Source organism: Giraffa tippelskirchi, chromosome 9 (assembly GCF_054371585.1).
Source record: "Giraffa tippelskirchi isolate mGirTip1 chromosome 9, T2T-mGirTip1v1.2.pri, whole genome shotgun sequence".
Taxonomy (NCBI): Eukaryota; Metazoa; Chordata; class Mammalia; order Artiodactyla; family Giraffidae; genus Giraffa; species Giraffa tippelskirchi.
Window position 1 is genome coordinate 157376900 of NC_137283.1, and position 21896 is coordinate 157398795.

General features: G+C 53.3%; 1 protein-coding gene and 1 long non-coding RNA gene across 13 annotated transcripts in view; one reads left to right on the forward strand and one right to left on the reverse strand.

The window, feature by feature from the left end:
• The window catches only part of SYNJ2 (synaptojanin 2), a 96052-nt gene that overhangs the window by 44068 nt on the left and 30088 nt on the right, over positions 1-21896 (forward strand). For 5 of the 12 annotated variants that reach the window (XM_081530122.1, XM_081530124.1, XM_081530123.1 and 2 more), the window contains exons 3-7: positions 752-1022; positions 5103-5328; positions 11348-11431; positions 17536-17597; positions 19782-19878. In XM_081530122.1, coding sequence (XP_081386248.1) covers positions 752-1022; positions 5103-5328; positions 11348-11431; positions 17536-17597; positions 19782-19878 — 740 coding nt within the window. Of the gene's footprint in view, positions 1-751; positions 1023-5102; positions 5329-8675; positions 8854-8925; positions 9117-9718; positions 9848-10009; positions 10098-10987; positions 11121-11347; positions 11432-17535; positions 17598-19781; positions 19879-21896 lie in introns of those variants that run through there. The other 7 variants (XM_081530129.1, XM_081530132.1, XM_081530127.1 and 4 more) reach the window with 4 other exon arrangements.
• On the reverse strand, positions 4594-21795 carry LOC145521492 (uncharacterized). The gene is made up of 4 exons (XR_014065419.1): positions 21138-21795; positions 16960-20021; positions 7125-7589; positions 4594-5880 (listed from the first exon to the last, which is right to left on the reverse strand). It is a non-coding gene; the product is annotated as an uncharacterized LOC145521492 (long non-coding RNA).

Sequence of the window (21896 nt, forward strand, 5' to 3'; positions counted from 1 at the left end):
GCCCACTTGACCCCAGAAGGGTGGAGAGGAGTTCTCCTGGGAAGGGGGGTGGGGTGGGTGGAGACATCGGGGAGGCTCCAGCTGATCTAGATAGTGGGGGCAGGAAGGTGAGTGGGGAGGAAGGCTTCGCTGCGGAGGCCCAGAGGTGCAAGGGTGCTTTTGGGGAGCCACAGAGACGGCCCATAAGAGTGGCTGGACTCTGTGTGCCACGTGGTGGGGAGAGGCAGGAGGTGGGCAGCGGGGACAGGGGTCCCCAGGGGTTCCCACTTCAGCCCTGTGGGCAGGTGAAGCCTGAAGGTAGGTCTGCGATCAGGCCGCTCCATCATTGGAACTTGGAGGACTGAGCTCGGCCGGACTGAGCTGGGGGTTTGTGGGGAGGGTGGATTTGAGAGGCTTGGGGTGTGGGCTGGGCAGGCAGTATCTCAGGCTCTGGGGGTGTGGGTGAGGACCCACCTGGAACCCCTGGGCTTGTTAAGCACAGGCTGCTGGTCCCACCCCCGAGGTCTGGAGGGATGGGGCTGAGAGTTCCGATTTCTAACAGGCTCCAGGTGGCTCTGCTGCTGGTGGGCCGGGCCGGGCTCTGGAACCACAGCTCCAGGCTTCGGGCTCAGGTGGCAGGCGGATCCCTCAGCTGAAGGCGGGGTGCAGGGAGGTGAGGGAGAGAACAGGGCGTCCGTCTCGTGGTTGCAGCTATCCATTGCCCGTGTCACCACCTGTGATCCTCAGCCCCCATGTCTCACTTCCCTTCCAGGTGGCACCTCTCTGAGCTTCCTGGTTCTGGTGACAGGCTGCACATCCGTGGGCAGAATCCCAGAGGCCGAGATCTACAAAATCACCGCCACCGACTTTTACCCCCTCCAAGAAGAGGCCAAAGAGGAGGATCGCCTCGCGGCCTTGCGGAAGATCCTCAACTCTGGGGTCTTCTACTTCTCCTGGCCCAATGATGGGTCTCGCTTCGACCTCACCGTCCGGGCGCAGAAGCAGGGCGACGACAGCTCCGAGTGGGGAAACTCCTTCTTCTGGTGAGCCCCGGGTCCTCTGCCCCAGGCGCACACGGAGGGCGGGCTCTGATGAGCACCTGCATCCTCTGTCTCTTAGCATCTCCGGGTGCGTGGGTTACCTGCGGGAGCTGTGCTTGGTGCCCGCCCGCTCTCTGCACAATGAGAGGAAAACTAGCCCCCGCTGGAATCAGGGAGGGTATTCAATGTGGTCTTATGTAGACTCCAGAAGGAAAATCTGCTCCATAACTAAGGCGCACAAATGCCAGCATCTGCTGGTGCTCCCTGAGTGCCTGGGCCTGTGCTCAGCGCCTCCCCAGTCCCCTCTGTCCTCGTGGTTATCCTCCAGCGTACAGACATTTGTAAAGCACTCTTCTGAGTTTTCTGTGGGTCATAACTCACATACTGCTCATAGGAAACAATGAGGTAGGGTTTGTTATTCCCATTTTACAGGTTGAGGAGACTGAGGCTTGAATAAGGCAAGGAATTTGAACCCAGGCATCCTGGCTCCAGGTCCCACGCTATTAATCCCACAACCAAACCTGTCAGTTTCAATGGCAGAGCCGAGTCATCCTGCCAAGGTGATGGGCAGCAATGGGCCCCTTCGGGGACCAGCAGGGCGTGGATGACCCATAAATGTGTCAATTGTCACCCTTTGTGGGCCCTGGGGATCATGACCTTTGACAGGTCCTGTGGAAGACCCAGGGTGGGGCGCGGTGATTTGCATACAATGGAACTGCTCCCATCAGATTTACCAGGAGATGCGAGTCAGAAGCAGAAGTGATGAAAGTCCTGCTGTAGGAATTGTTCGGAGACGCCTCACAGGTTGGGGTGTTCTTGGTTCCAGTGCTGGCCTTTGGGGCCCTTCCAGCCCTGAGTCAGGACTGATGAGGCATCTTTGTGCCCTCTTTTTGTTCCTTCCTCCCTTTGCCCAAACAGAGGAGGTCACAGGTTTCCATCACCTGTTAAACATACTTTCCTTGGCACTTGGGACCCCACAGGTGTGCTCCTGACTTCCACTTGGAGAAAGAGGGGTTCACAGTGTCCTTCCATATGTGCCTGTGCTCCCTGTCCCCCAGATCCTCTTAGGTTCTCTGGTTATGTGGGGTTTGGGGGGGTAGTAGCGTGCTCAGACTTCAAGGATGTAAGTCTTGTTAAAAATGCAGATTCTGATTGAGCAGGGCTGGGCTGGGGCCCGAGACTCTGCAGTTCCAGCAAGGAGCCGACGGTGGTGCCAGGGCTGCTGGTTCAAGGACCACACTCTGGATATCAGGTCCAGTGGATGGTGTGTCTGAATCACTAGTTCCGTTTTGCAGGTGTATATGCTCCTGAAGGGAGCCAAGCTCAGGGGTGCAGGGGCTGTGGATTATGAAGGGGTCTTTGTTAGGCCATGGGGCCGTTTTCAGCTAGGACTCTGTCTGATGAGCTGAGGCTAGAGGTCTCAGAAGCTGTAACAAGACTTGAATGCTTGGGGAATCTGTGTCACCCTTTGTACCTGCTCTTCCCAGGCTGCCTTGTGCCAGCTCTGTGGTTGGAGATTTGAGGTACACAAGGAAGAGTAAGACAAGGCGGGGAATCACCAAGTGAAGACTGAGAGGGACTTGGGAAGGGGGAGGCCCCAAGGGGGACACTGGACTTTCCCCAGTTGGCTAGGAGAAGCCAGTTCTGGAGGCTGCAAAGCTCCCAGGCCATGCCCCATCCCACAGCCCAGGGTGTGGTGTTTGGGCTCAGGGCGGCAGCCGTGGAGCTGGCCACAACTGAGTCAGGCCCGGCTGCGTGGTCACGGGCTTGATTGCCTGAACCCACCGTTTGGGGTGCTGTGTTCAAGGTCTGAGCCCACATCTGGAGTCAGATGCACGGGCTTGATTGCCTGAACCCACCGTTTGGGGTGCTGTGTTCAAGGTCTGAGCCCACATCTGGAGTCAGATGGGGTCAGCAATGGACATGGCTGGTGCATGAGAGTGAGGGTTTGGCGGGTGAAGGCGTTTTTCTGGATGGTTACTGTTCCCCACCAATAACTGCTTTCCAGTACAATCAAGTCCTGGAAGGAGATGCAAGCTCTTTTCCTTTATAGGTTTGGGTTTCTTCCTTCGAGGTTATGAGCCATCCTCCTACAGGGAGTCAGGCCAGTGTGACTACAACAGGGATTGTTTAGAGTTGTCTGTTTGGGGGAAGGTTGCTTTGACCCCTGGTGACTGACGGCCACCATAACTGTGTGGCTGGAAGACTCTGGAACGTTCTGGAGACCTTCCCTCGATGCACATTTAATACATGGGTTACTAAAGTTGATTTAGTGCAGATGTGAGAGTTGGACCATAAAGAAGGCTGAGCGCCAAAGAATTGATGCTTTTGAACTGTGGTGCTGGAGAAGACTCTTGACAGCAAGAAGATCCAACCAGTCAATCCTAAAAGAAATCAACCTTGAATATTCTTTGGAAGGATTGATGCTGAAGCTGAAGCTCCTGGCCACCTGATGCAAAGAACTGACTCATTGGAAAAGACTCTGGTGCTGGGGAAGATTGAGGGCAGGAGGAGAAGGGGGAGACAGAGGATGAGATGGTTGGATAGCATCACTGACTCAATGGACATGAGTTTGAGCAAGCTCCGGGAGATGGTGAAGGACAGGGAAGCCTGGTGTGCTGCAGTCCATGGGGTCACAAAGAATCAGACATGACTGAGCCACTGAACAACAACAAAGTTGGTTTATCATCTGAATTTCAGAGAGGGATTCAGAGGAGAGGAAGGTATTTTTGTAAAATGATGCTTCGTGCTCAACATTCTTTAGGCAGCCCAGCGCCCTGGAGTGAGAGCTCAGACATGGCCCTGCTTCCCAGGAGGGCGGTGTGTCCCTTAGTGCCCACGGGGCCATGTCGGGGAGGAGGCTGGCCTGAGAGCAGGGAGCAGCTGCCCTTGCCACTTGGAGAAGCCGCCTGGGATGTCAGAGCTCACAGCACAGTTCTCCAGAAATGAGAGCGCTGTGTCTTTGTTGAGGGCTCAGGGCAGAAATGGTGCTGCCATTTTAAACACATAGCGTGCTGTGATCTAGATGAGCTTGCTACCCTGGGGGGTCCCTGCCTCCCGGGGGAGTGTGTTAGAGGCCTCAGAACCACACAGCTCGGGTCCCCTGGGTGAAGCATGTAGAGTCTGGAAGCAGCCTGAGGTTTGAGTACTACCCCCAAGCCCCACTTCTCAGCCGTCACCTGCTCAGTAAGCTCCCGTGGGTGTCAGGGAGGCGAGTGAGACAGGAGAGCCGGTGTGACTGCGTGCGGTGCAGCTCTACAGGTAGGGCCTGCGGCAGGAGAGGCTTGGACTGCAGAGCACAGCTTCCATGCCACGCTGCCGCTTACTGGCTCTGTGACCTTGGGCAAGCGTTTCTCCTCTGTGCCTCAGTTTCTTCATTTGTAAAATGAGGTGAATGATAATGCTTCATACATAGGCTGATACAAGGATGAAATGAGTTGATCCATCCCAAAGCACTTAGAATAAACCTCGGTGCCCTTGCTAAACGCTGGCTATTATCCCATGAAGATCATCATGGATGCCAGAGACCCAGAACCATCCACTGGGTTTGGGGAGGAAATACTGGAACTTTAAGTTTTATGTTCATCTCATCCTTTTTATTTAACTCCCATTGCTTTGTAATGCCCTCATCATCTTCACCTTGTGGGATCTGTATATAATTTAAATAAGCATGCACGTATCTAATTATTTTTATCATTTGTCATTTATCATTATTTTTCATCATAAAACATGATTAAATTTTTACCGAAGGGATTTATGTTCAAAAACTGTAGAAGCCACTGGTGTAAACAGAGGCTCCTCTGTGGTTCCCTGAAAGCCCGGCTGACACCCGCACCTGCATTCCAGTCACTGCTGCTGACGCCTTGGAGTAGCCCTTTCCTGCTACCCGTGTCCGGGTGGCCCTGCCGTTTGGGGTGCCTCTAGAGCATGTGAACATCCTTGCTGTGGGTCCCAGGTGTGGAGTTCATAGGGAGTGTGCAGTGCAGGAATACAGCCCCCAGGCTCCTTCCCTGCTTGCTACAGGCGCAGTGTTTCCTGGAGGGTGTGAGGCAGCCCCGAGTCACTGTAGGCTCCGTTTTACAGGAACCAGCTGCTGCATGTGCCCCTGAGGCAGCACCAGGTGAGCTGCTGTGACTGGCTGCTGAAGGTCATCTGCGGGGTGGTAGCCATCCGCACGGTGTACGCCTCTCACAAGCAGGCCAAGGCCTGCCTCATCTCGCGCATCAGCTGCGAGCGCGCCGGCGCTCGCTTCTACACTCGCGGCGTGAACGACGACGGCCACGTGTCCAACTTCGTGGAGACGGAGCAGGTCAGTGCCCAGACCAGCCCGGGGTCCCCAGTGGTTCAGTGTGGATGCATCTGTGCAAATGTGTTTCCTCTTGGGCTGTTGGGGGCAGTTTCTGATGAACGTGGCTCCTCACTCTCCCAGGAGGACAGAAAGTGTCACTGGGGCTATGTCTGCAAGTGTGGCCTCTGGTTTGCATGGTGTTCTCTTTCTTGATTCTCTTCTCATGCTGGAAAAAACGTTGCTTTTGAGCAACGGTATTTTCAGCTAAAAAGCAGCAGGAATTTTTGCCATGATCAGGAAGGGTGGTGGTTATTCAGAGAGCAGCTAATGGATGAACCAATAGGATTTGAAAATCTTTTTAAGACAAAAGTAAATAGATAAATGGGCTTCCCAGGTGGCTCAGTGGTAAAGAATGTGCCTGCAATGCAGGAGACATGCGTTTGATCCCTAGGTTGGGAAGATCCTCTTGCAGAAGGAAATAGCATTTCACTCCAGTATTCTTGCCTGGAGAATCCCACGGACAGAGGAGCCTGGCGGGCTATAGTCGCGAAAGAGTTGGACGTGGCTTAGCAACTAAACAGGAAACAATAAAAGTAGATGAGTAACGGCAGGATGAGAGAAGAAAGTTATTTTTCTTTCTTGATCTGCTGAGGCTTTGTCCTAGAAGCAAGTCTTAGCAGCTGGGGTTTGTGAAAGTTCCATGTGGGGCATCAGTTGCTTTCAGCTCTGTGGAATAGAATCATCTGCTTAATCTCTTACTGACTTCTTTCCCCTAAATTGTTCTCATTCCCGGAGATGCTGTCTTACACCTGCTTTGTTTATTTATGTTTTTTGCTAACATGCGATTTGTAGGATGATACCACCATGTAGACTGGCAGTGGAGTAAGTCATAAAGGAAAGCCCATGAAAGGTGCATGTGTGGTGTTGCCATGCATGCCAAGTTGCAAACAGCCCGTGTTTCGTTAGTGGAGATGTGACTTTGCATCCCCTCTTACTGCTGCAGCCCCACCAGGTGGTTCCTACCAGGGCTTGAGCGGTTTAATTCAGCACAGGTTTGAGTCCCTGCCCTTGGTGTGTGAGCTGCACCTGCCTGGGCTTTCCGAGGGCACCGTTTGGGGGAGGGTCCTCTAGGGTTCAGATGCTGAGTAGGAGGACCTCAGTCAGCAGCCTGAGAATGAGTGACGGGGGCACTTTCTTGCCTGTGACTTCTGTTTCCCCACTACCTGCTCTCCTGGACATAGATGAGGCTGGTAAATGAACACCTGGTTAAAAGTGACGGAGGATGGGGCTTCACTGGTGGTCCAGTGGCTAAGACCCTGCACTTCCAACTCGGGGTCTGGGTTTGATCCCTGTCAGGGGACTAGATCGCACATGCCGCAACTATGACCAGGCACACCCAAAGAAATATTTTTTAAAAACTGAGAGAGGAAACACGGCCCCCATCTCCTCTCTTACAACCATGAGGTTTTTTAAAAAAAATAAATGTTTTTGGCTGCCTTGGGGCATGTTAGTTGTGGCATGTGGCTCCTCGTTGAGGCACATGGGCTTCTCTGGACTTGGAAGTTTTTCTCTCTAGTTGCAGCATAATGGCTTAGTTCCCCAACCAGGGATTGAACCTGCGTCCCCTGCATTTGAAGGTGGATTCTTAACCACTGAACCACCAGGGAAGTCCCTCAACCAGTTTTGTTTTGTTTTTTTAATTGGGGCCCCATCTACTAGTAGGTTGTTGGGAAAGCAACTGCTCTCCTGATCACTGTCCGTTCCTGAAAGATAAGACATTTAAACACTGAAAATGTCAAGACGATGGTGGTACTTGCCTGGAGCTGTTCTAACAAGCACCACAAATTGCAGGGCGGGGGCGTGGGGATGCTTAAAGCAGCTGAAATGCATTGTGTCTCAGTTTTGGAAGCCAGAGTCTGAAATCGGAGCGTGGGCAGGGCCGTGCCCCTTCTGGAGCCTCTAGGGGAGGGTCCACCTCTCCTTGTCCAGCTTCAGGTGGCCCAGCCGTGGCAGTGTTGCTCCAATCTCTCTGTCTTCCCCTCCAACCGGATGCGCATCCTGAATTTGATCTTGAGCCTGCCAGCTGGGGATGCTGCAGGAAGGAGACGGACCAGCTGGCCCCTTGCGGGCAGGCGTCTGCATCTTGGGGGTGTCTCCCAGGGTGAGGGATCAGTGCTTGGCTGCCAGCCTCCTGCCTGGAGAGAGATGAGGAAGATAGCAGAGCAAGTGGGGGCAGGGAGAGGTCTGTGTGCCAGGAGGAGCCTGGGGCCGGAGCGGAGGTCCTGCAGGGGGAGAGGAAGACAAGGTGTTGCCTGCCTGCTGACCTGGCATTTAGAGAAATGCCAGGGTCTGAAACCCCACGTCCTCACTCAAGGGTGGCAGGCAGCAGCTTTGGTTGGTACTGAGCCTGAGGCAGGAAGATGCCTCAACTCCGGCAGCTCAGGCCGTTGTGATGCCGGCGGGTCACCTCCAGCCTGTGTCCCCTGCTAATGGGCTGGGAGGCGTCAGCCCCTCGCCGTCGGGGAGGGGGCCCCCGTAGCAGACACCTGAGGGCGGTTAACGGGCCACGGTGCCCCCGTCGTCCAGACAAGGGATGGGGCGAGATGGAGCTGGTTGGATCCCTGGTGCAGAGACTCTTGGTAACAAATGGGCTTCTCCTGAGTCAGACTCTCGGGAAGCCAGAAAAGGGAGGTGTTTTCAAACCATCCACTCCTGCCTTTTATGTTTTTCCCCTCAAAGGAAAGAACAATCTTTCTCCATCAAGGCAGGCTGTGTGTGTGTGCACTTTGTGGATAGGGGGCTTTTGTGGGGGGGCGGGGGGCATACCGGAATACGTGCTTGTGTGCACATGTGTATACATTGTGTGTGCATTTGTGTTCTGGACGCATATCAGCGTGCAGATGTGGATGGCATCTTGGTCTCCCTGGCGGCAGGGAGGAAGGGTCTGGAGTCTTGGCCACTCAGCTGGAGGACCTGCCTGGTGGGCGTGCTTGGCCACTGTGACTCAGCAAAAGCTAAAGCTAAATATTTGGCTCCTGAAGATAAGGCCAGTGATTAATCAGGGAAGTCGGGAGGGACGTGAGTGCAGATCTGGAAAGAACTGGTTTGCAAACACCTCATCCTGGAACAGAAGTTCAGCTGAAAGCCTTTTAGAGAAAAGCGTCAGTACCAGTGGCGAGTCTTCCTGCTGTCCCTTTCTCTTGGGGGTTGTTGGGTCGCTGCTCCCACCCCTCTGTGAAAGAGGGCACTCAGGTGCCAGGTCCAGGGGTCCCATGCCTGGCCTCGAGCCACACTCCGCCCTGACTCCCCCTTCCTGAAGTCCCTCCTGCTCTGCGGCACCCTCACCTCTGTCTATCTGTCCTCCCTAGATTCCCTCTCCTGCCTGCAGCCTGGGCCCTGCCCAACTCACTCCCTCCTCTTCGGGGCCTCGTCCACACCTCTGTGACCAGGTGACTCGAACTCTGTTGAGAGAGGGAAACCGAGGCTGGAGGTGGTGAAAGAACACAGCTAGGGTCGCCCCGCTGGTCAGATGAGCATGGGACCCAGGTTGGTCGTGTCCCAGAGCCCGGAAGCTCACCTGTGTTCACCCTTCATCTTGGCTCCCCTCCTCTCCTCCAGGTGTCTGCTGTTATCTTTGTGAAGCCAGGCCACAGGTGTTGAATCTCCCACTAGCGTCAAAATCTGTGTTCTTTCACCCAGAAAGGAGAGCCCTGCAAATCCATCACTACTGGGTGACAGTCGGGGCTGTCCTGTCACCTTGGGAACCAAGAGGCGGCTGTTCCTGACAACAGGATGGGGCACAGAGTGGGGTATTTTCATGCAGGAGGAGGAATGGAGGAATCTGGAGGCATCTTTCCTCCCTGCCCCAGGCGTGGGGTCTGCAGTGCTGGGACTGCCTGTCGGGGGTTTTCCTGAAGCTGGTTCTGTGCGAGTTCCAGCTCAGGAGGGGCATGGTCTAACGCTGGAAGCTGTACTTTTAGCGCTTGTTAAATAAAGTGAGGGTGGCGTACTGGTAAAGAATCTGCCTGCCAGAGCAGGAGACACGGGTTTGATCCCTGGGTCGGGAAGATCCCCTGAAGAAGACAATGGCAACCCACTCCAGTTTTCTTGCCTAGGAAACCCCATGGACCAAGGAGCCTGGTGGACTGCAGCCCATGGGGTTGAAAAAAAGAGTCAGACACGACTCAGTGACTAAAATAACAACAAAATAAAGTGAAGGGTAATAGTTCCTTGAAAGTGAAAGTGTTAGTCACTCAGTCATGTCTGACTCTTTGCAACCCCATGGACTGTAACCTGCCAGGCTTCTCTCTGCATGCAATTCTCCCGGCAAGAATACTGGAGTGAGTTGCCAGTCCCTCCTTTAGGAGATCTTCCCGACCCAGGGATCAAACGCAGGTCTTCTGCATTGCAGGCAGATTCTCTACCATCTGAGCCATCTGAGCCACCAGGGAAGCCCTTAGCTTACACCAAATCCTGGGCTCTGAGTTGCCTTTACGTGGAGATATTGGCCGAATTGGTGATCTCTCAACAGTTTGGACATGTACGTGGTTGTATGCATTTAATCTCCTTATAGCCAACAGTACTTTAAACAGCCTGCTACTTCTGCTTTTTGTCAGTAAAACAGTGGCGGGTAACCCACCTGCTGGTGATAAGTATCTGGAAACAGACAAGTTCTTAACCCAGTACATTTTTTCCTTTGGAGATTAAGGGATAGAGTTTCAGCCCAACCTAGTGACGACCAGGCTCACGTGGTTCCTGTAGTCCAGGGAACCTTCACGTCTAATGTTCAGGTACTCCACTGCAGAATTACTAATGCATGTGTGATCTGAGCGTGATCTAGCCGCGTGAAAAGCTACTCTGTGAGGGAGCAGACCAGTAAGAAATGGAAAGGGCCAGCGGCATCGCCCGAGCCGGCCCTGCCAGGCCAGGGTAGAGTTACCCAGATAAAGGGCAGCATCTGATAGCTGCTGCAGCCTCCCCCTCGTGATGCTCAGGACTGTACTTTTTGTCCCTTTAGATCTCCCTGGCACTAGAGCATCCGTGGGGGCCTGCAGGCAGGTGAAGAGTTGGTATGCCCTGAAGTGTGCGGTGGGGGTTGCGGGAGAGATACTTTAACTTGTAAGAATCGTCTGTGTCCTGCAGGTGCTGTCACCCTGGAAGCTTGCGGAAGGGGTGTGTGTGTGTGTGTGTGTGTGTGTGTGTGTGTGTGTGTGTGTGTGTGTGTGTGTGTGTGTGTGTGTGTGTGTGTGTGTGTGTGTGTGTGTGTGTGTGTGTGTGTGTGTGTGTGTGTGTGTGTGTGTGTGTGTGTGTGTCACCCTGGAAGCTTGCGGAAGGGGTGTGTGTGTGTGTGTGTGTGTGTGTGTGTGTGTGTGTGTGTGTGTGTGTGTGTGTGTGTAAGCTTGAGGAAGGGGTGTGTCTGTGTGTGTAAGCTTGTGGAAGGGGTGTGTGTGTGTAAGCTTGTGGAAGGTGTGGTATGTGTGTATAAGCTTGTGGAAGGTGTGTGTGTAAGCTTGTGGAAGGAGTGTGTGTGTGTGGACTCCGTGACACAGTTAGGAACACAGTGGCATGGGGCCAGGAGCGACTGTGAGGTCCGGTCGAGTCTGGCCTCGCGTGGTCAGGTGCCGCCAGACGGGCTTTGCGCTGCCTCTGGTTCATTTCACTTCCTCTGGTCCTTTTCCAGTGGCGCCTGCTACTTGGCCGGCTGACTGGCCGACAGTCGAGGGCTTCCAGGAAGGTCTTAGTTAAGTCCCAGAGCCCATCTGCTTCTGTTTCTGAACCTGGTGGGGAGGGGACTGCTGAGCTTTTCGGGGAAGGTGGGTCAGGTTGTGGAATTCCTGTCCGCCCTTGGAGGCTGGGGGTGGCCAGCAGGCCCGTGAGCGCTGGGCTGGCCTGCGGGGCGGGGGGCAGAGGGAGCCCCAGCCCGTGGCCGCCCTGCGCTCTGGCTGGTGTCAGGTCTCAGCAGCCGGATCCCGTTACCCGGCCCCGGGACGTTCGCTCTCATTGAAGAATACCTCTCCCCTTCTGTCTCCCTATGGTGCAGACGATTTACATGGATGATGGCGTGTCGTCTTTTGTCCAGATCAGAGGCTCCGTTCCGCTGTTTTGGGAGCAGCCAGGGCTTCAGGTAAGGGATCAGAAAGCCTGTCTGGGTGTGTCCTTGTTCACCTGCTCTTGCACACCGGTGTGGGTTGTTTCTTTTTATTGCGTTTCTTTCTTGGGACAGTTTCAGGTCTTTCTCCCCAGCCCAGCTGGATTGAGCTGAGCTTTCAGTGTGTGTGCATGTGTGCGTGACTGTGCACATGTGCCTGTGAGCGTTGCACGTGTGTGTGGTGTTGTACACAGAGACACACACGTTGTGTGATTTTCCCACCTCAAGCTCCCTGATGCCACTGGTGAGGTGGGAGTTCTCTTGGGTAAGTGGACCACGTCATGTGATTGCATTTCCCTTCACTCAGACCCCAGTTTGGTGTGTTGAGAATGTGGCCTCCGATGTCTTTTGAGACCTGTGACCCTCCTGGAAAGCTTCGAAAGGTTTTGGGGGCCCCAGGAGCCGTGCGGCAGGTCTGGCGTTTGGAGGTGCCTGTTGCTGGGCCACGTGAGAACCGCACACAGGTTTCTCGTGATTTCTAAAAATACCCCTCACTGTCCCACACGGGGCTCTGGCCAGTGCCAGGGCTGTTTGGCCTTCTGTCTCCTGGGAAGTGTTCAGGGTGTGAGGCCAAGTACACATTTGTCGTCAACCGAACAGCACGCAGCCCCATTGAGTGAGTTCCTACCTGGGAGGGTCTCAGCCACGTGGACCTGAGATCCCTCCCTGCCAATCCCCCTGGATCTTCCTCCCTGGCCAGAGGGGACATGGGTGCCTTCACGAGACCCCTGTGCCCAGCTTCCATCGCTTTGGCCCTTCTTCCTGAGGGCTCGAGGCCCAGGGCCACCTGCCAGGTCCTTGGGGGCGTTTGACATGCTGGGTCTCACCGCCCTTGACCTGACCTGGCCTCAGCTGTGGGCACTTTGTCCTTACATTGTCATCATGCAGTTGGCAGCCGTGGAAAGGAAGCTTGTCTGCCCTTCGGGGAGACAGGTGGGCGAATGTCTTATGTGGACTCTTGAGTTCTTTGGAAAAAGCTCTGAGAACGTTCAGTTTTTCCAACAGAAAGGAACACCTAAGATGCGTGCGGCAACTGGTGGCATTAAGTGGCTGCAGAGAGAGGCACTCCTGGGGACGGATGGAGTGTTCTCTGGAGCCCGTCCCGAGAGAGCTGTGTTTTTAAACAGCTCAGCTGAGATATAATTTACACAGAGAAACCTAGAGAAGCCTGTGAAGCGTACAATTCTCTGGGTTTTAGTCCATTTACAGAGTTGTGTAACCATCACATGGTCTAATTTTAGAACACATTCTTCACCACCGAGAAAACCCTGTGCCCGTCAGCGGTCACTCCCCATTCCCTCCAGCCCTACCCGAGGCGGCGGCAACCACTCATCTATTTTTTGTCTCTATAATTTGCCTATTCTAGGCATTCTAAAAGGGGTTTTGAAGTTTAATTTTCTTTAGATGTGGAGTTTTCTTGGGGGGGGTGGTGGTTATGAGAGCATCTTAGAATTTGGGAAGGACCCTTAGAAATTCATCTGTTTCAGCCTCTCACCCAGTTTGGGGTTCCTCTTCCAGGCTCGAGGTCATGATTCGGGATAGCTCCATCATCATCGTTATTATTATTAGCTAGTTTCTCCTTGCCTTGCACAGTCTGCCTCTTCAGGGGCCGTGCCACATGACGTCCGCGTCCTCAGACCTTCATGGTCCCCCTTTCTCCACTTCGTCTTCTCCAGGACCCTCCTTCACCCTCTCTGCCTTGTTTCTAGGACTCTCCATGCTCTGGTCTCCCTCTTCTGAAAACAAAACTTGTCATTCCCTTCTTTAATTTTGGTCTTCACGTTGAACCCCACAGATGTTCTAGACACAGCCTGACCCTGCCATGGAGCAACTATCCCCCAGTCTGATTTGGACCAGCATCTGTGGACCTTGGGTGGCTCACTTTTCTGCAGCTATAGCACCTCTTAGACTCATCACGCTTGTTAAGCCTCCTCCACAGCCTTCGTGGTTTCTTCAAAATAAGTTTCAAAAGACTTCAGTGTTCATGCATCTTAAGGATTTTCTAACCTTTGGGTTTGATACCTGTGTTTACCCTCTAAATATTATTCCATATCAAAGGCAGATGAGGTCCTCTTTGAGGGGGTTATCTCTCAGTCACCCTACCTGGACTATCAGTAGCAAGTCTGATTATCAGTCCTGGTGGTTTTTTTCCATTTTGAAAACTCTCACTCTGTCTTCACTTAGGTTAGATGAACGGTGCGAAGATTTGGGGATGAATAGCTTGCATTTTAAGTTGCAATGTTGCAGCCTCTTACACTTGCCCCAGGGAGCAGATGAGCCCTGGCGGGGGGGTGGGGTATGCGGGTGTGCAGAGAGGTCTGTGGATGGTGATTTGTCTACACGTTTTCACAAGCCCAGGACCTTCATTGCAAACTCCGGGGTCCCGACTTTGTTTCCAGCAACCACATTCCTTTCACAGTTCATCTTTGTCATGTCAGCAGGTTGTGCTGTTTATAAAGAGCCACATCGAAAGCTATTCGCTCTTCCGGTCTGGTATATTTAGTTATATTTTTATATAGGGTTCGTTTGAAGACTTTGCTCCTCTTGTCGCCTTAGCATCTTCCTCCCTGTAAGATGCACACACAGGCAGGTCTGTGTTTTGAAGCTTCATGTGGCTCAGCCGAGGAGGATGCAGAAGGCCAGCCCCCTCTGCGGCTCCCACCTTGCCCACGTCCGCCTCCTCCCCGTCAAAGCCTGTTCACTGAGCTCCAGGGTATGCACCCCTGTGTGCGCTGAGTTGGGTGGTTGTTACCTTCCTTTGTTCCAAAGACAATGTGAGATGGATCACACTGCAGCAGTTTTACAAAGAATGACGAAGTTGGGATGAGGAGAAAAAAGTACTTAAAATGAATGTGAACCGAAGGCAGCATAAAGTGGGACACACAGTGCAGACCACGGGCCTTGCACAAAGCTCCTGGGCTTACCAGCAACATCACAGAAAGAAATAAGGTCACGAGACAGCTTGTTGTGTGGTTCAGAGCATAGGCTCTGACATAGGGACCTGGGTTCCAGTTCAGGTTCTGGTTCCCCTACTTAGGAACCATATACTATTGAGAAGTTTTTGTCTCAAAAAAAAAAGTAGAGAAACTCTTACTTGCTAAGCCTTAATTTATGCTTCCATAAAATGGGTTGACAGTACCAGTCTCATTGGGTTATGGAGAGGATTGAATATCATAGAATGTATTAGAATTCAGTATAGTATCTAGAATCTAAAAAGTACAAAAAATGGTAGTTGTTAATGTTATTCATAACATAAAATATAGCATCTAAGAGACAGAAGGGCTTCCCAGGTGGCTCTGGTAAAGAATCAGCCCGCCGATACTGGAGACACAGGTTCATCCCCTGGGTTGGATAGATCCCCTGGAAGAGGAAATGGCGACCCACTCCAGTATTCTTGCCTGGGGAATCCCATGGACGGAGGAGCCCGGCGGGCTATAGTCCATAGGGTTGCAAAGCGTCGGACACGACTGAGCGTCTGAGCACACATGCAGAGACAAAGCCCAAGTTGCATTGGGAGAGGTGTGGCTCTTTGCATCCTGTGAGTCGAGTAGGAGTTTCACACTAAGTCCCCATGAGGATGCTGTGTGGTGTAGCGACAGTGTCCTCACCTCTCTGAGTTCATGTGCAGCACGAGGACCAGTCTCCTGGCTCTTCCACCACCCAGCCCTCATACACACCCCCAGGGAAGCCATTTATTCATCCTACAGGCTCTCATCATACATCTGGTACGTTCAGACACCTGACATCCGAGGTTGCCCCTGCCTTCCGGGAGGAGGGGACAGGTCGTGACGGTGTGGTATGAGCAGAGCCAGGAGAGAGGGCGGCTGAGGTCCCTGTGCTATGGGGGTGGGCGTCTGAACTGACCTGGGAGGGTTGGGGTGGGATCACCCCGGCCAGGAAGGCAGAGGGGGACCACGATGCAGAAGCTGCAACCCCTGCGCCAGACCACATTCAGGAACTATGGCAGCTCGGCCTGGGGGACAGGCTTGTGGTGAAAGGTGAGGCTGGAGAGGCCAGCGAGGTCTCAGTGAACATGGGCTTTGTACGTTACACTGAGAAGTTTGAATTTTGCCCCAGTGGTGCCCAAACTGCTGCACGTTAAAACCACTGGGCAGCTCATGAAATTCCTGGTGCTCAGGGTGCGTGCTATCCCAGTTACATCACCACTGGCGGGAGCAGGCGTCCATGCTGTGCTCAAGATGCTTGGATGGCTCCAGTGTGCGGAAGGCTCGGGAACCACGCAAGGTTATGGTGGTAAACCAGTTTTTCCAGGAGGGAGAAGTTTGGGTTTGTTGCCTTTGCCCATTTTTGTGGTATAAATACTCCCATCGTGGCTGATTTAAAGCCAACGGCTTAACTGTGGAGCTAGGACACACCATGGCTTGTGAAGATAAAGGGAAAAGCCACCAGGTATGATGATGGCATTCTTGCCTGGAGAATCCCGGGGACGGGGGAGCCTGGTGGGCTGCCATCTATGGGGTCGCACAGAGTTGGACACGACTGAAGCGACTTAGCAGCAGCAGCAGCATGATGATGGCAAGGATCCAGACCAGAGGGGCTGGCATCTTTAACTAGGGGAGGGGCGGGGAGATGTTCGGAGATGCCGTTTGTGGCTCTGGGACCCTCTCAAGAGCTGGTGGAGACTCCGTGTCCATCCAGCCAGGCACTGTTCTTCTAGCCACTCCCTCAGGCTCAGCCTGGAGCGTTTAGGATTGCCCCTCTGGCCTTAGGGACCAGACGGGGTGTTTGGCCGCGCGTCCAGCTGGCTGGGGGAGGAGGTTGGTGAAGGAGGAGGAGGGAGACTAAAAAAAGCAGTGAGGTCAGTTCCTGTGTGCGGGGCCAGCAGTGGTTTCATTCCAGCCCTGCCTGAAGCTGTTCCCTGAGGCTCTGACCCAAAGCGGCCTCAGGGCCAAGTGACATCGGAGAGGAGAGCTTCAGGTCAGTGTCCGAGCCGGGCAGGGGCAGGGCCCAGTGTGGGGAGGCAGGACGTGCAGCCTCGGGCAGCCGGACTAAAGGGTTGTCCAGGTGACGGAGGAAGGGTGACCTTCCAGAGAGCGTCCCAGGCCCGCATCTGCCCAAGGACCACGTCCTCAGATAGTCCATCCCGTCTGCGAGCCCACAGTGTCCCTCGGACCCTCATCCGTGATGTTACTTTCAATCACCTGGGCAAGGTGTTCTTCAGTTTCTCTATTTAATGTCTTACTTTTCAACCAAGAAGTGATTTACGGGAGACACTTTGCAACCATGCAACTATCCTACTCCTCATCAAACTCCCTTAAGATGTATGGTCAATGGATGATTTTTGCCGAACAGTTTTTTCCCGGGGTTGGTTATAAGGTGATGATTTCCCATCACTCCCTCTGTGTTTATTGGTTGGTATTTGCTGTAAAAACCCTCCCTTCTATCCATCCCTGCTCCCCACCCAGCTAGCCATCTCGCCAGGTGGCCACCTCCCCATCCACCTGCCCGCATCCATCTATCCATCCACTCATCCACCAGCTCACCTCTGTAGAGATTCCTGGATTCCTGTTCTCTTCACCAGGTTATAATCCACTACGGTCCTTAACACTGTTCCACGCCAGGTTGTCCTAGATTTGTCCAGCGACAGAGGCCCTCAGCCAATAACAACGCGTAGTTTCAAGTTTGCATTTTAAGCTGCCGGTGTGAAGTTAAGTAGCTCTAGACATTAAGGCAGATTCGTTTGCGGGTAGTTATGACAGCTCAGATTTGAGGGGCAGTCGAGGTGCCTGGACTCGCAGAAGACGCTGGAGGCTGATTTCTCTCTCCCGGTTGGCTGGGCCGTCTCTCTGCCCCGTGGAAGGATTTGTGGATCCAACGTGGGCCTTGCCCTGAAGTCTGTCTTCTGTGGATGAGTCCAGCTGACGTGGTCCACGCGGCACTTAGGATAGGGCCACAGCAGAGCTGGACTCGGGTTCAGGGTCTGGCCATCCTGAGCTGTAAACGGACCACGGTGGGGCCGAGTGGCTGCTGCTCTGGCATGGCTGGTGGCGGAGGGCGAACGGGAAGGCGATTGCATCCTGGGCCGGAGGAATCACCAGCGTCGTCTCTCTTTGATTTAGGTTGGCTCTCATCATCTGAGACTCAGCAGAGGCCTGGAGGCCAGCGCCCCTGCCTTCGACAGGTAGGGCCATCAAGTCCATCCTTCCTCCTATCAGACGGTGGCATAGGGGGCCAGGGAGTAGCCAGAAGGGGGAGACCCCAAATCTGCACTCTGAATCTGCCTTTTACTCTGGTTCTTTTTGCCAAAAAGCAGTTTACAAAATGGAATTTTTTCCTTGTTCTCAGGTTTCCCTGCAGGTTCATTTAGTAAATTGCTCAGGTAACACTTTGCAATTATTTTATCCATTCCTTCTGCAGTGAAGCTTTGATCTATTTGTCCTAGTTAATAAGGGATCATCTAAACTATAGGGTATTTCTAAGCTGGTTTTGTTTTGTTTTTGAAGTTATATATTCCCAGGCTTTACGAAGTCATAATATAGAAAGGTATAAGGGAAAAGGTAGAAGTGCTCTAATTCGCAATTCCTACTTTTAGTTTTTATGTGTCATTCTAGAAGAAATTCTGGTTCAGTTCAGTCGCTCAGTCATGTCTGACTCTCTGTGACGCCATGGACTACAGCATGCCAGGCTTCCCTGTCCATCACCAACTCCATCCCAGAGCTTGCTCAAACTCATGTCCATCAAGTCAGTGATGCCATCCAGCCATCTCACCCTCTGCCATCCCCTTCTCAATTCTGGCTCATATGTAGTTAACTTTTTAAAACACAGATTGGATCACTGTGTGCTTCTGTTTTTTAGCTAGCTCAAGAAAAGCCATCGCTAACCTGAACTCTTGGTAATTTGTACTTGAAATAGTTATTAGCTTCTTAAAATATTTGTTTTGTTTTACTCTGAATGCTAATTTTAAAATGATCTAAATGGCTATAAAAATAATTTTCAAAGTAATTTTTTAAGTGTTCTAATCATGCTACCTGAAGCTTCATTTGGACTTTAAATTTGCTTGCAGCCTTCTTCTTGATCTTAAAATCGGTAACACCAGCCCACCTGTGTCCCCCAGTTAGCATATTACTCCTCACCTGAGCAGGCCCTGCTCTGACTCCATATGTTAGACCTCAGGCCAGGATGCACATTCTCTGCACAGGAGGAACCACAGAGCCTGGAGCAGCCAGGCCATGCATGTCCTGTTCTTCCAGCACCTGGGGCTGCCTGGCTCCAGGGACAGGGCGCAGCCTGCCGGCTTGTGCGGAGGCTCCAATCGCCAAGATCTGATCCAGCCCTGCATCTTCCCGGGGGAGAGACTGCAGCAAGGCAGGGTTGCCAGGACCATGGCCCTGGGGGAATTCCTCCCCACGGAGGCAGAAGCCCATGTGAAGATGAGCAGGCAGGCTCATCGTCAGCCATCTGCAGAGCAGCATAGACTGCCCACTTTCAAATCCTGGTTCTTCTCGGCAGTGTTGTCCCTCAGAGCTAGTAAGACAGGTTTTTTGTGGGTTTTTCCCCCCCTTATGGGGCCAAAACGGTTCTTTAGTGATAACTTTAAAATATTCCATTTATGAGAGAAACATTATTGTAAACACTGGGAAAATGCAAAACTGTTTAAAGAAGAAAAAAATCTAAAAGCACATAAAATTCTACCACTTTTAACATTGTCCTGTGTTAGCCTCCAGTTTTTTTCTAGTTTCAGATATAAAGATTGCATTACTAAATCAGTTTTACATCTGTTTTTTGCATTATGTCTTTTCCCTAATTTTTTAAAAAGCTACATTTAGCTATTTCTAACATTATTAAAATTATAGTTACTTTTCAATAGCTGGTGGTAAGAATATTGGAGTCTCCCCCTACTATTTCAATATATGTATAATAGTCTCTGATATGCCAAGAATTTTCCTAAAGATGGGAATTTTCTTATCACCTTCTTGCTGAGGTTAGACATCATGAAATGCAGCGCTTAGATGAAAAGACTGGGCCCTGAGGTTGATGGCTCCCCTACCAGTTTTTCCAGATTTGAGAAGGTACCAGGTGAAATAGATTAACTTTGGAGATACGCACATTGCATTTATGAGGCTCTGTTCATGAGAGGCAGGTTAGCAGTTCTGGATTTACGGGGGGACTGGATAGAAGTCTGGCGTATCCTTGTCTGACACCACGCGTGCTCAGAAGTCTGATCTGCTGTTCCTCTCAGCCGGTGCCTTTCCTGGGGCCAGCTCATCCTGGACCACAGCTATTGCCCAAGGGGTCCCCTCGAGGGTGGGGTCATCCGCGTGTGTCCCAGGGGCAGGGTGTCACGGACTGCCCTGTTCTGTTGCAGGCATATGGTGCTTCTCAAGGAGCAATACGGGCAGCAGGTAGTCGTGAACCTGCTAGGCAGCAGAGGTGGTGAAGAGGTGCTCAACAGAGCCTTTAAGGTAACCGGCTCCCCGCCCCGGGATGAGGCCGAGGGAGGGGGTGGGCTGGATCCCCGCTCGGGTGGGCTTCCCTGGGGACTGGAGACAGTGGCCTGCTCTCCCCATGTTTCCATCAGAGCTTCAGCATTAAGTGATCTGGGCTCCTGACAAATGAAGTTTTAATTTTCGTGAAGCCGTGGTTGGGTAGATTTGCTCAGAATAACAGAGCATCTCCTAACTCCAGCTGCCTTTCCTCCCCACTGGGCCATTGAGGAGTCAGCACGGCCAGGCCTTTCCCCAGCTCTCTTGGACGAACATACACACACATGCATGCATACATGCATGCACATTTATGTTTGGGCTCCACCCCGTGCATCCCTGAAACCCTCGGGGAGCTGCTCCCTCATCGGGTGGGCCCAGCCACTGGCCCTCACCTCTTGGCAAGGCCACACAAACACCCGCAGGACACTCGTGCCTAAGTAGCTCTTCAGAGCCCCTGCTGGGTCTAACGTGAGCAGCCTAACATAATTTGCTCCTGTGAACTTGGAGCCTTCGAGTCATCATCCAGCCCTGTTTGGGCTGCCCCTCCGAAGCTACTCCCCACCCTCCCCGGGAAGATGCAGGAGAAGCCCTGGATGGGGAGGGGGCCGTGAGCAGAAGGCCTCACCCACCTCCAAGCATCTCTCCCTGTTCCCAGTGCCCCTGTGTGCGTTGTCTTCTCTGGACCAAGTGGGCTGTGGGCCTACACAGTCCTTTCAGCCTGTGTCCCCTGCTGGATGGGAAAGAAAAAAACTCTGCGGCTGTTCAGAGCTCAAGGAAGCCCCTTATGGAGAGTGTGAAGTCAGCCCTCACTTCACAGGAAGCGTGTCCCCTGTGGTCCTGGCCCCTGGCCAGTGGCAGCTGAATCCACTGGGTGTGCGTTTCCCGCTGCTTGGGGAAGCCCCGTGCTTGGAGCAGACTTTCTGGTGGCCAGTTTCACTTGGCCAGACCTGCTTTTCCTGTTTGGTTTGTTGCCATGGGCAACAAGCTCGACAAGTATCTCCCCTCCCACCCATCTTGGCAGCAGTGTTGCAGCTTATTTTAAGAAAGAAGAAGGGGGAAAAAAAACCCCTCAAGAATCTTTCCCCCTTTATGCCTCGATTTTGGGGAGAAGGTGTTCTTAGCTGCCCCCAGCAGCTGGTGGACCCCCAGGCCAGAAAGGCAAATGACGACAGCAGACCTGGGGCCCAGTGCAGGAGGCCAGGCTTGTGGGCAGGGAGGAGGTGAGAGGCAGACGCTACCTGGAGAGCCTGGGTCACGGTCCCCACTGGAGTCACATCAAAGGAGCTCCCTCAGCCCATCGGCTCTGCCACGCTGAGGTCCATGCACCAGCAGCTGGCCTGTGACCCGTGGCTCTCAGGCCACAGGGGACAAAGCACTTCTTCAGCTCACAAAGCCACTAAACGCGCCTGCTTTGGGTCAGCTGACGACCTCACAGCGAGACCTTCTTGGTATCGGTGGTTGCGTGTTGATTTGCATCTGATGCGTGGGGGACAGGCCCTCAAAGTCTTAGGGACCAGACTGCCCAAAGCCCTTCTAGCCCTTTAGAGTCACTCGACTCTGGCTGGGCACGTGGTGGACAAGTCTGACCTGAAGTCACACAGAGGGTGCCCTGGGATGGCAGCACGTTATCCTTGGCCCCCAGGGCTGCCTGGTGAGAGCACTGGGGTACGCTGTGTAGAGGGCAGACCTCTGCCTGGCACCCACCTGCGTGCTTCCCCACCTCCAGCCCCGCCTTCAGTCCGGCTCACCTGCTGGATCCAAGCCCCGGGAGGCCCTGAGCCCCCATCTCCCCTACCCTGGGTGGGCCGGACCTCCCCTCACCCCTGGACGGCCTACAGGACTTGACTACTTCTTGAGCGCACCCTCCTGGAGGCTTGGCTTGTAGGGATGGGACTGGTTACCAGGGCAACGGGAGCTGGATTATGAGCTCCGCAACCTACTTCACTGCCCCGGGTCCTGGGGTGCCGGGCACTGCGGGGCCTGCAGAACGGAGCCGT